Source organism: Bipolaris sorokiniana, assembly GCF_000338995.1.
Source record: "Bipolaris sorokiniana ND90Pr unplaced genomic scaffold COCSAscaffold_1, whole genome shotgun sequence".
Classification (NCBI taxonomy): domain Eukaryota; kingdom Fungi; phylum Ascomycota; class Dothideomycetes; order Pleosporales; family Pleosporaceae; genus Bipolaris; species Bipolaris sorokiniana.
This window is the reverse complement of record NW_006911895.1, coordinates 1,020,845-1,035,840: the sequence shown is the minus strand read 5'-3', so window position 1 is coordinate 1,035,840 and position 14,996 is coordinate 1,020,845. Positions and strand designations below refer to the sequence as shown.

The following is a 14,996-nucleotide window of genomic DNA, read 5'->3' as shown; positions in this document are numbered from 1 at the left end:
GCCCACAGCACGGACCCTCAACTTCACTTTCGTCCCATGTACAATCACGGGCGGAGCAAACCACTGGGACGACACAGCAGACACACAACAGCTTATTAAGCACATCTGTATATACAAATCCCCAGCTTTAATTCCGGCAGGCGAATATGGTAAACATGTCAGAATCTTCTCAACCGTCCACAGCCAACATCGCAGCTGCATGTGCCATCCTCGCTGGCGTCACTGGCTATATGCTCGGGCAGGCAAAATCTCTCGGCATCTTTGGCGGAAGTCCTATCTCACAGCCAGTAAAATCGAAGAAAGAAAAGGCAGACGACTCGGAAGAAGAGTCGAGCGATGACGAGGACGACAGCACACCGGCCGACTTTCCAGGCCAGGAAGAATGCAAAATGGTCCTGGTAGTGCGAACAGATCTCGGCATGACAAAGGGTACTGCTATTCTCCACTACTACTAGGAAATATTGCCTGACCTTTGACACAGGCAAGATTGGTGCGCAGTGCGGGCATGCGACACTGGCTTGCTACAAGCACTTCCTCCGAACCTCACCAGACTCCAATATACTTAAGCGTTGGGAGCGACTAGGGCAAGCCAAGGTCGCATTGCAGGTCAAGAGTGAAGAAGAACTAGAGCTGTTGCAGGCGCAAGCACTGAGTCTGGGTCTGGTAGCACACATCATCCATGACGCTGGGCGAACACAAATTGCAAGCGGAAGTGCGACTGTACTAGGCATTGGACCTGCACCAAAGAGTGTCATAGATCAGGTCACCGGGCATCTCAAGCTGCTGTAAGAGTACTGGCTCCGAAAGCTATGCAACACAATTTTGGGGCCTTAAAGTGGACCGGGAGAAGATGGCGACGCGCCATGTCTCAGTGATGCCTCGTATGCACATGCGGCGACAAGAGATCAAGCAAAGGTTTTCGGAAAAAACTTCATCAGCCATGTGCGGAGCTAATGGTATTCTTTACAAACACGTCCAAATCGCAGGAATTGCATCTGAAGCACCATTGTAGTTGCGACAGCGACTTCGCAAGCGTTCAGAAGAAGAAAAATTATTCCCTGCAAAGGTTACACGGCAGCAGAGTGAAGCAAATGTGGGCCTAGCAGTGTGATTTTCGTCGCCTATGGGAACGTTGGCGAGGACGCAATATGTGCTGGCTCTTGAGTGACGTGTGCTATTCAGGTAAATCTGTCGGTAGCCATAAGGTGGATCACGGCTGCTCAACAAATGCCATTCGCCATGTGCGGGTACCAGACGGGTTTCCGCACTCCTGGAATCCATCTTCTGATATAGGGTTGTTCGCCTATTGGTAATGGGTTGGTGTTGCAGAAGACGTATGGTGTACCTGCAACGATGGGTATAGAGTTGATGGTGTATCAAAGAATGAGACTTGTATGGAGACAATACATATAGCATCTCGTACTACGTGCAACGAGCTATGACTTGCATACGCAACATATGTACCTTGGCGATGGTCGTACACAAACCGATGAGACGCAGCTAAAGATAACCGAGTCGGAAAAGCACTTTCACGTGGACACTGATGTGTTACATTGCAACTTTTCCAGACCCTGTGACATTGTATTGGCTGCTTGTAATTCACAGAGTAGCACCAAAATTTGCGCTGTGTCAAAACAGGAACCGGGCGATGGAGATAGTCGTCATACCATTACTCTATTTGCATCAAAGCCGCACAAGGTCATGCAACAGCAGCACCTTTCCACCAGCTTGTGGCGCCCAAGACGAATACCACAACCATGGCATCGCTCACAACGGTGCTGTATATGACGCTGTACCTACCAACTGTCCTCACATATCCTGCATACGGCTCGGGCAAGATACCCGCGACCGTGCTGAGCATGCCACCTCCTTGCAACTGACCTTTCTCGATGAAATAGCGTGAAGACTGTAGGATAACCTCGAAAGTAGCAAAGAGATAGAAAAAGTGCGCAAAGTTGTCGGCTGGCGAAGACTGGGTGGTCCAGTCATCGTCGGGCACATTGTCGCGTAAGAACTTGGATCCGGTAAACGGCGTCTGTAACACTATATAGACAGCGAGTCCTAGGGAGAAGACGGAGTGCACCAGGCGCCAGATCCAGGCTGAAGACTGATCGGGCGAGGGCTCAGGAACAGCACCACCACCTTGCATGGCCGAAAGCATGTTGGCAAGGCCCGGTGGTGCACCTGCCTGGCCAGGACCGCCGGGCATGCCAGGCATACCACCTGCACCCGCGCCCATCATCTGCTGGAGCATTGCCATCATGGGGTCCTGGGCTGGGTCTGAGGCCTGCCCTGGGCCAAAAGGGTCTGTCTGGTTGGCCTCGGGAGCAAAGGGCGAGGGGAGTCGGGGACGAGATACGGGTGGATAATGGTGTTGTGATATGTCTACCTCATCTGGGTCAGGAGTGGCTGTTCCAGACCTAGAGGGTGTGCGCTGGGGAAAAGGGATTGGGGCAGGCTTGACTGGCATGCGGTTAGCCTCTGTTTATGGGCTCGGGAGAGTTTTCCGAACGACAAGGCTGTACGCACCCGGAACATCCTTCTCAACCTCACTGAGATCCCTGGGCGGGCCGCCTTGCAGTGCCGTGATCTGCTGCAGACGAGAAGCGCCGCTCTTTGCTGCTAGACGCTCTCTGCGTAGTCTGGCCTTTGTCTGGGCGGGGGACTCGCCAGGCAGGGCACCCGTTGCGGAGGCAGGCGAGTCGGCCATGTCCAAGGGGGATGGCGGGCGAGGAGAGAAGAAACTCGCAACTATATCCTGACTGTGCCGGTGGTTTTGACAACAGAATGCGGTCGTGTGTTGTGGTTGCAGTGGGTGGTGCGAAGCGCTGAGGTCATGGCCTTGGCGTCTCTCGCTAGCGTGTATGCACCTCGTCCCTCCTTTCACTTCGGCCCAAGCCCCTCCCCCTTTCCCGCCAAGTGCCAGTCGTCTTCTTCTTACCTAAACGCCAGGCCACCTGTACACCTACGACATGGCTGCCCCGTCGCTTCGTAGCACACGCGGTACGGGCCGTCATACTATGTAATATCCACCCTCATCTCACCGCGTCATCTTGAGCCGCCCCTTTCGTAATCAGCATTTTTGTATCACTCATCATTGTCATAACCCCCTCAGGGATGGTCGCATGCAGTGCCACCCCAACGCTACCTGGGTCTTCTTCTGGGAATAGCTGGACCCGACGCTCAGGCTTTTGGGCCACGGCAGATTATCCTGGCCACCTTGGTGTGCATGTTGGGCTTTTGTTGCAGCTGCTAACGAGCCTAGAGCTGGATTCGCCCAGCAGCTCCCTTGGGGCCTTGATCATCGCAGCCACATCATACTTACTTCCACATCATAATTACTTCCACACCATAATTACTTCCCACCATCATCCACCAGCGCCATCAGCTCCTCAACCCAGCGCTTCCAGCGGCGCGGTCGCACGGGAGCGAAGCCGGTTGGTACTGCCCCACGATCCTTCGGCTGCTGGTTCTGTGTTCCTTTCCCTACATTCAGCTCCACATTGTTCCTTCGCCCCCTGATGTTGCAATAACTATGTTTGCTTGTTATCGGCTCTAGCCCTATCACATGCCACAAGTCTTCTGTATTGCGCCCCGCAGCCTCCTACAGGGCTTGTAAAAAGGACACACAAATACTGTTTAATAGAAGACAGCCTTAACGTATTCTTCCATGGCATCGTCGACACGAGATTGGTGGCGCTCCACAATGTGCCTGCGTGCTTGGAGAATATTTCGCATTCTCCGTAGATCCACACTGCGTTCGGTAGCCCGGCTGCAACCGTCCAAGCTGCAAGGAAGTGTATTCGTTGTATCCACATTACCACCGTGCGAGCAATACGGAGTATCCTAAGGCGTCGTTGCACGGCATGTCACAGATTCGACAAGTAACTTTTGCGCACCACAAAAAGCAAATGCTTCATTTTATGTACCATCCTTTATACTCTTCCTTCCATCCCACCTTCACACATGAAGTTTCTATCCTAGATCTCGTCTTCTTCTCTTGATACATGTAAACATGTTCGCCCCAAGCATCAAGTCCAAGACCCAATCCCTGCGCCCACGCAACTTTCGCTTGGTGCCATTGTCACAGCAATACCGAGCCCAGTCGAGTTTGAGCAATAACAAGTCCTACTGGAGCCACATCCCGTCTTGGAAAGATGTTTCTAACGATGAGTTTGTGTCATATCGGTGGCAGGTATGTTATTTACAGCATCTTATCAATCTCCAGCTATGCCACGTATATCTTCTTGAGTAGCTAATTCCTTTCCCGTAGCTGCGAAATACTGTCTCAGACAAACACAAGCTTTACAAATTCCTTGACGAGATTCTGCCGGAGAGACTGGGCTCTACCGAGAACGAACAATTGAAAAGGATCCGGACAAAAAGCAACTTTATCGAGGATGCTGTACGCAATAATCCTTTACCTAGTTGTCTTGAATTATCCACCAGTGCTAATATCATGTTAGATTGCTGCCATCAAGTTGGCACCAATGGCCATCCGCTTAACACCCCATGTCCTCTCGTTGGTTGATTGGAACAATCCTTTGGATGACCCAATCCGGAGACAGTTCCTTCCTCTCAGGAGTGGTATCATCCCGGACCATAAGTATCTCGAGTTGGACTCGTTGCACGAGGAGCAAGACAGTCCTGTTCCTGGTCTGGTACATCGTTATCCTGGACGAGCTTTGTTTTTAGCCACATCAATATGCCCCGTCTACTGTCGCTTTTGCACCCGATCGTACGCAGTTGGTGGTAATACTGATACGGTATCGAAAAAGCCACAAAAACCTAGCCGGAAGCGATGGGAAGTTGTATTCGAGCACATTGCCAACGATGAATCTCTTCAAGACATTGTTGTTTCGGGCGGAGACTCTTACTTCTTGCAACCAGACCACGTCAGAGAGATTGGTGAAAGGCTGCTGGACATCCCTCACATCAAGCGTGTTCGCTTTGCCTCGAAAGGACTGGCCGTTGCGCCTGGTCGTATTCTCGATGATTCGGACCCCTGGACTGACAGTCTGATTGCCGTATCTAACAAAGGCCGAGAGTAAGATGCTACATACCTAAGTCAACAAATGCGTTATTAGCTAACTCAATTCTCCAAATTTACAGAATGGGAAAGCAAGTGTGCCTACACACTCATATCAACCATGCAAATGAAATTACTTGGATAACAAGGCTCGCTGCAAACAAGCTATTCAAGCACGGTGTTATTGTCCGTAATCAGTCAGTCTTATTGAAAGGGGTCAACAACACCTTTACGGCACTTTCCGATCTCATCAAGTCGCTGTCCGATATCAACATTCAGCCGTACTACGTGTATCAATGCGACATGGTACAAGGCATTGAGGATCTTCGTACCCCCCTCCACGAGATTATTGGCCTTGATAAACAAATACGGGGAACCCTTTCAGGCTTTATGATGCCATCCTTTGTAATCGATCTTCCTGGAGGCGGCGGAAAACGGCTTGTGTCCACCTATGAGAAGTACGAACATGGTATCGCTACATACAAGGCCCCTGGTCTCCCTGGTGTCAAGGGCGAAATGACGTACACCTACCATGATCCCAAGCCTGTCAAGACAGCCGTCCTCGAAGACTTCCAGCAACGCCAACTCGAGGCGCTCGAACGGGGAGAGACACTAGAACAATTCTTCGCTCAATCAGCTGCTCGCTTACCACATCCACCTTTGCCGAATTCTTCATCAAATCAGAATCCTCTGTGCCCACAACCTACATCAACGGACATCGTCCCGGAATTCTGGGCTCCTACTCCAAAGCCAGCATATGCCTACTCTCAGGGAATGTGATTGCCTATCGCACTCAACCACAGACATACGAGACCCACGTTGACAGAGTCGGCTTCTCTAACTGTTACCATGACACCCATACAAGAAAAGAGAAATACGTTTCTGTTAGAATTTAGATTGCATCCTCCTTTTTCACAACCGGAAAACAAAATGTACAAAATGGTGAGACGGCCGTATGGGACTTGTTCGTGTACTTGTACATACACAGAGTCTTTTGTTTATTACCCCATTATCTTTTCCTATCTACTACCCCTCATCTATCCGTTCAAAATTTCTCTCTCTCTCTCTCTCTCTTACTTGTGAGTAAGAGTGCTGCCTGTTATGGCGCCCCAACAAATGTTTCGGTTCTGTCCTTGTAATACATTCACCACACAAACTGTCTTAGTAGATTTTACCATTAAATAGAAGTATTATATATGCTTGCTTAAACTACTTTTCCCCCTACTATCAATCTGATAATCTAACTGTATGTATTCCTCATTTGGGCAAATCCAGCTTCATCACGAACAACGGCAAAAAGAGCAAGAAGGATAAAGCATGGAACGCACAATTTGAAAAAAGAAGTCATAACGTCTTGAATTTCCATATCAAAAAAAGTTAACTTGCACATCCCTTATTCAACCCTCTACATACGTGCATGGTTACACTCCCGACAGCCGTTTAAGTCATGTCGACTCGCATCTTTCTTTCCCAACATTTGGCGACGAAAAAAAAGACAAGGGGTTTGTCCTGCCACCACCTCCTCCCGTCAGCGCTACTATGGCTATGCCGCGTCTTTCTCTCTCTTTTTCTCTCTTCCTTCGCCGCTACCATCGCCCATATAGTACAAAGAACAGATTATGTGACCCAGGTGGAAATATCTGAGCAAATAAAACAGCGCGCGAAGAACAAAAAAATCAAACAGACAAACAACAATAACAAGTAGAGTGGGTTATGTGGATAGAACACAAACACGCACGCACACAAAATAAACGACAAAGATGCCCCATACGCCACAGAGATGAGACGAGAGAGAGAGAAAAAAGATTTGCGCAAAAGACAGACACGAACGGCAAGCTACCAAACGAAACAACGCAATTCCGCCCAAGAAAAAGAGTTTGAAATGGGGTAATAAATGGGGAGAGATCTAACGCCGTTGAAGGACTTGCTTTGAGAAGCAAAAAAAAGTGGGGGGCAACGCCGCGCTATACAAGAGGTAGAGGGATGCGATGAACGTAGCGGAAGCCATGAAAGCGTCGCGAACAGGCAATGCAGATACATAAATGGAAGACCAAAAGGGGAGAGGGAGAGGCAATAAAGAAGAAGAGGAGGAGGAGGAGGAAGAACAAGGCTGACAATTAGTTGCCTGCCTTCATCCTCTTGTTGCCTCCGCCGACTCTTGGGCTTTGTTTGACTTTTGCTGCACCATTCATTTCTCCGCCATCATCCATTTCCATCTTTGCTGTACTTCGCCGCCGTTTGTTGTTCATGTTCGGTGATGTATTGACGCTCATTGTGTGCGAGCTGGTGCTTTGCTGCTTCATCATAGGCTGCGAATGAGGTGATGGCGTATGGTTGAAATGAGGCGATCCACTCGATCCGTTAGGAAGTAATGAGTTCTGCATCGCAGGCGACATGAACATTTGGCCGGGCTGGCCAGGTCCCGAGGGTCGTGCTCCTGGTGGCATGTTAGGCTGCATGCCTTGACCAGACTGCTGTCCTTGATTTGGGCCCTGCGGGCCTTGCAGCATTTGGTTGTTGGACATGGTTGCGTTCCAGGACTCGAGGGCTTCGCTTGGTTTCATGTGAGGGTTCTCGAGATAGTGTGCCATCAAGCTAGTCATGTGATTCATAGGCTCGTATATCTAGTCTTGTTAGTGTCAATTTCAATGGAAACAATGCAATGCGTGGTCTTACCTCAAGATAATTCTGCAAGCCGTGTGGTAAGCCATAGTCTGTAGCACCAGCACTAATCAGCTTGTTCAGCGGTAGATACGGCTCTGGTGGTTCTTGTCCGGCTCGTTGTAGTGCTTGTTTCTTGTTCTTCATCCTTGGAGACTGGGTCGGGTTCATTTGATTAGGCGATGGCTGAACGAACATCTGTCTTAGAGCGTTGAGCGGCAGGAATTGTTCGTGACCGGTGCCATCGAACATCAACCATTCCATCTTGTCTGACCCAGACCAAAAGGCTGTCAATTTTCCGTGATAGACGACCTGACATGAGTTTTTGTACGTGTAAATTAACTTGGCACGGTCACAAGTAACCTTGACCTCGTTAGGCCCAACCTTCTCGTTGGCTCCATCCAAGGTGATCTGCAGATTTGTGACATCGGTATTGAAGAGAGTGTAGAAGTACCGCGGTAGCGCAGCGTATACAATCTCAAACTGCTTGGTTCTCTCTGTACTTGATGAGCAGACCACGTGAATGAAGGATCCAGTTTCCATGAAGAACTTTTCCACGAAGGCCTGCCATCTCTCCACGTTGTTGTTCTTCCTGTTCTCCTCAGGTGCCATGTCGAACCTTCCTATTTGATCGGTAAAGTTCAACAACTTCAGCGTACCCTGGCCATGCTTGTTCTGTTGCATCAATGCCATGTTACGGGCGTGATTTTGCTGTGCGTTTACTTGAGCCTGAGCCTGAGCCTGTTGCATTAACGCTGGATTCCGTACTTGCAGGGTCGCTTGCTGAGGTAGATTAGGTGGTTGAGTGGGAGCAGGAGTCTGCTGTTGCGCTGCCGGACCGGACTGTGGCTGTTGTTGCTGAGCTGGCTGTGGTTGCTGCTGTTGTGTTTGTTGTTGCTGTTGCTGCTGTTGCTGAGCTTGTTGCTGGGCTTGCTGTTGCTGCTGAGCCTGCTGCTGAGCCTGTTGTTGTTGTTGTTGTTGAGCCTGCTGGGCCTGTTGCTGCTGAGCTTGCTGCTGAGCCTGTTGTTGCTGCTGCTGGGCCTGTTGTTGGGCCTGCTGCTGAGCCTGTTGCTGTTGCTGGGCTTGCTGTTGAGCCTGCTGAGCCTGCTGCTGTTGCTGCTGTACTTGCTGTTGCTGCTGTTGATGTTGCTGTTGCTGGAGTTGTTGCTGTTGCTGCGGTGGTGGCTGTGGTTGCTGCTGAGGCGTGGGTTGAGGAGCTGGCGAAGACTGCCCCTGGTGGCTTCCTATTGCTGAAGGGGGACGAAGAGGGCCTTGCTGGGGCTGCGAAGTCTGCTGAGGCCCTTGGTTTCCTCCCTGACTGTGGTTGCTGGATTGTGATTGAGCATGTTGCATGGCGATGGCCTGTTGCTGCTGCATCTGCTGGTGCTGCTGAGCTTGTTGATGGGCCTGTGCCATAGCAGCCTGATGTTGTGGCCCTCCAGGCTGTCCCATTTGCTGCTGCTGCTGGAGCAGGTGTGGCGGAAGATTGACAAAAGGACCCTGGCCTAGCTGTCCGTTGCGCATCGCCTGCAACTGCTGTGCTTGGGCTGGGTTCATGTTTGCCATGGGATTTTGGTAACCCATGCCCATGTTACCTTGTTGATGAGCAAGCATTGCTGCTTGCTGCTGCTGGCGATGCATAAACGCTTGCTGGGCAGTCCTTTGCTGTTGCATGAGTGCGGGATTCACTGCGATTCTTGTCAGCCAATCTTCAATGTGGAATGTAGTAGGTGGGGGATGTTTACTCATTTGATGTTGCTGCTGTTGCTGTTGCTGCTGCTGAGGAAACATGTGGGCTTGCTGGGGCTGCAAGTGTGAGAGGGCATGGGCATTTGGCCCTCCCATGCCGCCGGGCTGCATGCCGCCCATCATAGGCCCTGCCTGACTAACAGGACCATTGGGACCTGAGACGTGTTGCATGCCCGGCGGCATTCCAGGTTGTCCAGGGTTTGGGCCTGGGCCTCCCATGCCTGGGTGCGCATGAGGCATGCCCTGTGGGTGCATGCCACCATTGTGTGGGTAGCTCGTGGTCATCATCTTGGTATGTTTTTAATGTGGGCCGCGGCCTCGCAGTCGCGGAAGAGGGCCTAGGAATATGGGGTACGCGCAGTGAGAAGCTCGGAATACAGGATGGCAAAGTATAGATAGAGTGACGGAGCGGATAGCAAGATGGGCAAAGCAACGCTACTGGTCCTGGGTCATACGTGCTCTAAGGGTCGCGTCAAAAGTGTCGTAGGGCGTGATGGGTCAGAGACGATGAGTGGCAATGGAGTGGTCTCAAGGGAGTGCGAATGGCAGACACGGTGCCGAGATGTGGCAGGGTAACGGGGTGTCCGCGCCGAAGTCGCGATGGGCGCGATGGAGGCCGCTCGGGCGACGGTCGGTCCTAGGCGGAAATGCAGGCGACAGGGCGAGAGGAGCAAGTGTCGTCGCGCAAGAGTGTAGCGCGATACTCACGAGGGAGGGGTGGCGGCGTTGATGTATGCTGCCAGAGCTGGCGCGGTGTCGTGTTCGGTGATATCGTGTCGCATCCGTCCCGCCAGCACAGCAGTGGAGCGGGAACGAGAGGGAGAGAGAGGCGGTACGAGGGCAGCAATGGGCGTGGCAGCGATTCTGTCTATGCACGTCGTGTTATGCGACGGTGCATCTGGTGTAGGCTTGGATGTTTGGATCCAGGGCCAGGGACGGTGCCAGGGACGCGGGCGTCGAGTGGTGGAGTTCTGGTGTGGTGAGAGGTGATGGGCGCATGGCCTCGCCGAAGATCAGCGCTGGTTAGGGGGCCGTTTCGGTATCGCGCGAAAAGCTGCGTGGCTGGGCACCCAATCTATCCGGCCGCCAGTGCAGTCAGGCTTCAGAGGCAGAGAGAGGGCGCACTGGCGCTGGCACAATTCAGAAGATAGCACTGCACGGCTGCTCGCGTCTCGTTATCTGCTGATGCAGGCCGGTGTGCACGATAATGGCCTCTTCACCGGCACGCCGCTGTCTCGCTGTCGCCCTCTTCTCTCATGACGCTTGCTAATTCTCCCGCTTACTGCTTCCGGCCCATCACGTGATACTTTCCATCTTGGCACGCTAGTTGTGCGTCGCACTTTTCTTCCCTCGCGACCTCAGTCTTTTCTCGCCCACACTCTCGCCCTGCTCCTCAGCGCGGCGCTGCGCAGCGTATGGCGTGCACGCGTATGCGCATAACCACTGGCTCCGGGCTGCGACGTGCAATATCACGAGTCCCCGGGGCCAGACTCTGTGCATGATGTAAGTTGTCTCCTTTTTCTTTGCTTTTTTGGAGTGATTATAGCCTCAGCAACTTCTTTTCCATACCGATTCGACCTTGAAGAAAGCGGAGCTGTCCGGGTACCTTCGCAGGGCGCCTGCTACTTGCCAGTACTGTCGTCTGACCTTCCCCAATCTCATCGATCAATTTAGCTTTCTCTCCTTGTCTGATTGCTAACATTGCTCAAGTTAGAGTTCGCCATGATTATCCCGACGCATGCCGGCCCTTGGTGCTGACTGGCCAGCATCCACCCTCATACACCAGACGCTTGGTGCGACACGGCGCCCTTGCGGTCAGCGCAAAGCCTAATGGGAATAATGTACACATACATAATGCGGCACTGTTCTGTCGCGTGTCTGGTCGCGCTGCAATTCTCAAAGGTCAGTTAGCTCTTTTTTTTTTGCACACCTTTCACCCACCCCCTTCATGATGAAACATTTCCACATTCGCAGTTTCCACGCTAGCCATCAATTGAACCTACAACCGATGGACAATGAGCGCGAATACCTTCCTTGGATGTCTGATCCTTCAATCCATTCTGTCCCGTACTTGTTCAAACTTTTCTGCGCAACGACTGACAAGAATCAACAGACTTCATGCATTAGTTCTTGAAGAATACTGCTTGATGTGACGAATACCAACTGGCTTGGAACGTAGATAGATACATAGCAATTATATATTTATTGTTGTAGTGCAAATTCATAATTATGTACACTTCCCTCTGGTGACGTGACGTCGGCCATCGACAGTTCCTTGTCGCGTCTGGTGGCAGGCACTGGCTATACTACACGCTAAACAGGCCTGTGACCGTGGGCACTGCATTCCCATCTCATGTGACCTCGATCCCAGTTGCAGCTACCCAGGCAGCTCACTATGAGTTTGTTTTTGAGCGCGAGCCCGTATTAGCGCATGTCTGTCGAACCGGATGCATATCTGCGGATATTACAAACTATGCCACTGTGAATACTACTGAAGCTACAGAGTAAAAGCACCATGGCATGCTTCGGCATTTATGTATCTGCAGCCATTGTGAAGTGCCAAGCGCTAACAGCCCCCCCCCCGGCGTCATCTGTCGCATAACGCTAGAGCACCCTGGTCAGAGCTTCCAACCCACTTCGACGGCTTGACCTTCAACTTCGTCACCCAAACGATCTCCGAGGCTACAGACCGACCGCGGCTCTCGAATCAATCCCGAGCGATACTACATCTCCAACGAACCGCTCACCACTGCCATCATGCCTGAAGTAGTGGACCCCCGCATGATTTCGGTGACGCCTAGAATACGATACAACACCATCGGCGGCGTAAACGGTCCACTCGTCATTCTTGACAATGTATGTGGCTTGGAAGCATATCGACACATGAAAAGAAGCTTATGCATGCGGCGGACAGGTCAAATTCCCGCGATACAACGAGATTGTATCCTTGACGCTGCCTGATGGCACCGAGCGCTCTGGCCAAGTCCTCGAAGCTCGAGGTAAGCTACCCCAGATATTGAACCTGTAGGTATGATGCTGATCCAAGCTGTAGGTAATCGCGCCGTCGTTCAGGTAAACTTTGAAAAGCTGAAGCCGCGCGACAACCTTTTCTGACTGCGACACAGGTCTTCGAGGGTACATCCGGTATTGACGTTCAGAAGGTCCTTACACCCGCCTCCCACAGAGGATGATAGCTGACTGTCGCAGACCAAAGTCGAATTCACTGGACACAGCCTGAAGCTCGGTGTGTCCGAGGACATGCTGGGTCGCATCTTCGATGGTTCAGGAAAGCCCATTGACAAGGGCCCCAAGGTCCTCGCTGAGGACTACCTCGACATCAACGGTAGTCCCATCAACCCGTACTCTCGAGTATGTATCCAGTCCATATTTGTTTCATCGCACAACTGACCATATTTCAGGTGTACCCCGAAGAGATGATCTCTACAGGTATCTCGGCCATTGACACAATGAACTCTATTGCTCGTGGTCAGAAGATTCCCATCTTCTCCTCCTCCGGTCTTCCCCACAACGAAATCGCTGCGCAGATTTGTAGACAAGCTGGTCTAGTCGGAAAACCTACCAAGGGCGTACACGACGACCACGACGACAACTTCTCCATTGTCTTCGGTGCTATGGGTGTGAACTTGGAGACGAGCCGCTTCTTCACTCGCGATTTCGAGGAGAACGGCAGTATGGAGCGTGTCACATTGTTCCTCAACTTGGCAAACGACCCTACGTAAGCGTCCGACTCTCTTGTAACCCTTGCTTCTAGCTAATCTAGCGTAGTATCGAGCGTATTATTACTCCTCGTCTCGCTCTTACAACCGCCGAATACTACGCCTACCAGCTTGAGAAGCACGTATTGGTCATTCTTACCGATTTGTCTTCCTACTGCGATGCGCTACGTGAAGTCTCGGCCGCTAGAGAAGAAGTCCCCGGTCGACGTGGTTACCCCGGTTACATGTACACTGATTTGTCCACCATCTACGAGCGCGCAGGACGTGTCGAAGGCCGCAACGGATCAATTACCCAGATTCCTATTCTGACTATGCCCAACGATGGTGTGTATCACAGTATCATGATTATAACTGCGTACTGACAATAGCAGATATCACACATCCCATTCCCGACTTGACTGGTTATATTACCGAGGGCCAGATCTTCATTGATCGTCAACTCGACAACAAGGGTATCTACCCTCCCATCAACGTCCTCCCATCGCTTTCTCGTCTTATGAAGTCCGCCATTGGTGAGGGCCGTACACGGAAAGACCACGGTGATGTTTCCAACCAGCTTTACGCAAAGTACGCCATTGGTCGTGACGCCGCAGCCATGAAGGCAGTCGTTGGAGAGGAAGCCTTGTCTTCCGAAGATAAGCTATCCCTCGAGTTCCTTGAGAAGTTCGAGCGTTCCTTCATTGCTCAGGGTGCTTACGAATCTCGTTCCATTCACGAGTCTCTCGACTTAGCATGGTCGCTACTCCGCATTTACCCCAAGGAACTCCTCAACCGTATCCCAGCCAAGGTCCTTGACCAGTACTACCAGAGGAGTCGTGGTGGTGCTGATGGCGACAAGAAGAAGAGCAACAAGGATACTAAGGACAACTCTGGTGAAGGTCAGCAGGGCGAGAACTTAATCGATGTTTGAGTAGGTAGTATGGCATGTGTTTGAGTCATGCGACGATGGTCTGGTTTGCTAAGCGCCCAAGCGGTTGTGAGATACTATATTAAATACACAAATGTATTGAATCTGAGTTGATTGTCGTACTTCAGTATGGGAGAATGAATTAACAATTAATGCTATATGTGACGGTGCACTCTTCTTGGTGATGATGAGGACTTCAACGCTGTTGATATCCTTTCGGTATACAATCAATAAATCACAGTCCTCATATTTAGAGTAGAAAACTACATTTGCCTTCCATATCCATATGTCAATGCTCTCAGTGACTCGTATACGGATCTTGCCGAAAGGTATCCTTGTTCTCTGTACTTTAGACATCAAATAGACTAGAAGCATGCGATGATTTTGAAGCCATCATCTCAATTGCTCAACAATATCGTGATATGCATGCCCTTTACCCGATGAGGATGACGAATTGGCAATGCGATCCCTTTCACTACCTCGAGTCCGTAGTTTTCACTCACTTTCCCTAACGGGAAATAACGCAAACGTCCGTTTGCTCACCATCACCACTCCCAAGCCGAGCTCATGATTTGATCACCCATCACACATCACCACACAAATCTTCGCTTCGATAACAACAAATTCTCACTACTTGGAAGAATACCAATATCCACTACTGACCCTTCAACCGCTACTACACCAAGGTAGTAGCTTCCACACCAGAGACCTCTAGAACCAGAGATCTCTGAAATCAAACACTAGAGAAAATGGCAGCAAGGTAGGCACACCCCCTCTAAATTCTCTGTTGCGGTCACCACCGCGTTTGGTTTTCTGTTCTGGGCAATTTGAGCGTTTCCTGCTTTTTTGTTTTCTGAACGAGGTAAGGTGGAAAAAAGTGTATGGAGGGCCAGGGTAGGAATTAAACGGCCAT

The 14,996-nt window shown here is 51.0% G+C and overlaps 6 protein-coding genes across 6 annotated transcripts; 3 read left to right on the top strand and 3 right to left on the bottom strand.

Annotated features, from left to right (window-relative positions):
* The first annotated feature begins 69 nt into the window (after positions 1-69).
* On the top strand, positions 70-1,211 carry COCSADRAFT_32063 (uncharacterized protein). Its single transcript, XM_007695999.1, has 2 exons — positions 70-429; positions 482-1,211. Exons 1-2 carry the CDS (start codon positions 156-158, stop codon positions 787-789), a joined length of 582 nt encoding a protein of 193 aa, XP_007694189.1. The 5' UTR covers positions 70-155; the 3' UTR covers positions 790-1,211.
* An 80-nt stretch (positions 1,212-1,291) lies between these two features.
* COCSADRAFT_32061 (uncharacterized protein) lies at positions 1,292-2,985 on the bottom strand. The gene is made up of 2 exons (XM_007695998.1): positions 2,530-2,985; positions 1,292-2,463 (listed from the first exon to the last, which is right to left on the bottom strand). The coding sequence occupies exons 1-2, from the start codon at positions 2,708-2,710 to the stop codon at positions 1,700-1,702; spliced, it is 945 nt and encodes a 314-aa protein (XP_007694188.1). The 5' UTR covers positions 2,711-2,985; the 3' UTR covers positions 1,292-1,699.
* Positions 2,986-3,528: 543 nt separating this feature from the next.
* On the bottom strand, positions 3,529-3,917 carry COCSADRAFT_208743 (uncharacterized protein). The gene has a single exon (XM_007696489.1). The coding sequence runs from the start codon at positions 3,816-3,818 to the stop codon at positions 3,534-3,536; it is 285 nt and encodes a 94-aa protein (XP_007694679.1). The 5' UTR covers positions 3,819-3,917; the 3' UTR covers positions 3,529-3,533.
* A 98-nt stretch (positions 3,918-4,015) lies between these two features.
* On the top strand, positions 4,016-5,809 carry COCSADRAFT_21548 (uncharacterized protein; the record flags this gene model as incomplete). The annotated part of the gene is made up of 4 exons (XM_007695873.1): positions 4,016-4,195; positions 4,274-4,405; positions 4,467-5,047; positions 5,113-5,809. The coding sequence occupies 4 exons, from the start codon at positions 4,016-4,018 to the stop codon at positions 5,807-5,809; spliced, it is 1,590 nt and encodes a 529-aa protein (XP_007694063.1).
* Positions 5,810-7,146: 1,337 nt separating this feature from the next.
* On the bottom strand, positions 7,147-9,043 carry COCSADRAFT_78673 (uncharacterized protein; the record flags this gene model as incomplete). The annotated part of the gene is made up of 2 exons (XM_007696488.1): positions 7,147-7,653; positions 7,706-9,043. 2 exons carry the CDS (start codon positions 9,041-9,043, stop codon positions 7,147-7,149), a joined length of 1,845 nt encoding a protein of 614 aa, XP_007694678.1.
* Positions 9,044-11,993: 2,950 nt separating this feature from the next.
* COCSADRAFT_105685 (uncharacterized protein) lies at positions 11,994-14,249 on the top strand. The gene is made up of 8 exons (XM_007696487.1): positions 11,994-12,295; positions 12,354-12,438; positions 12,492-12,511; positions 12,565-12,600; positions 12,647-12,808; positions 12,859-13,175; positions 13,226-13,500; positions 13,548-14,249. Exons 1-8 carry the CDS (start codon positions 12,197-12,199, stop codon positions 14,084-14,086), a joined length of 1,533 nt encoding a protein of 510 aa, XP_007694677.1. The 5' UTR covers positions 11,994-12,196; the 3' UTR covers positions 14,087-14,249.
* The last annotated feature ends 747 nt before the right edge of the window (positions 14,250-14,996 follow it).

Coding starts and splice junctions, on each gene's coding strand:
- COCSADRAFT_32061 (XM_007695998.1), bottom strand. CDS start 2,710: ATGGCCGACTCGCCTGCCTCCGCAACGGGTGCCCTGCCTGGCGAGTCC. Junction 2,464..2,529: donor GGTTGAGAAGGATGTTCCGG/GTGCGTACAGCC, acceptor ACCGCATGCCAG/TCAAGCCTGCCCCAATCCCT.
- COCSADRAFT_32063 (XM_007695999.1), top strand. CDS start 156: ATGTCAGAATCTTCTCAACCGTCCACAGCCAACATCGCAGCTGCATGT. Junction 430..481: donor AGATCTCGGCATGACAAAGG/GTACTGCTATTC, acceptor CCTTTGACACAG/GCAAGATTGGTGCGCAGTGC.
- COCSADRAFT_208743 (XM_007696489.1), bottom strand. CDS start 3,818: ATGTGGATACAACGAATACACTTCCTTGCAGCTTGGACGGTTGCAGCC.
- COCSADRAFT_105685 (XM_007696487.1), top strand. CDS start 12,197: ATGCCTGAAGTAGTGGACCCCCGCATGATTTCGGTGACGCCTAGAATA. Junction 12,439..12,491: donor CCAAGTCCTCGAAGCTCGAG/GTAAGCTACCCC, acceptor TCCAAGCTGTAG/GTAATCGCGCCGTCGTTCAG. Junction 13,176..13,225: donor AACTTGGCAAACGACCCTAC/GTAAGCGTCCGA, acceptor AATCTAGCGTAG/TATCGAGCGTATTATTACTC.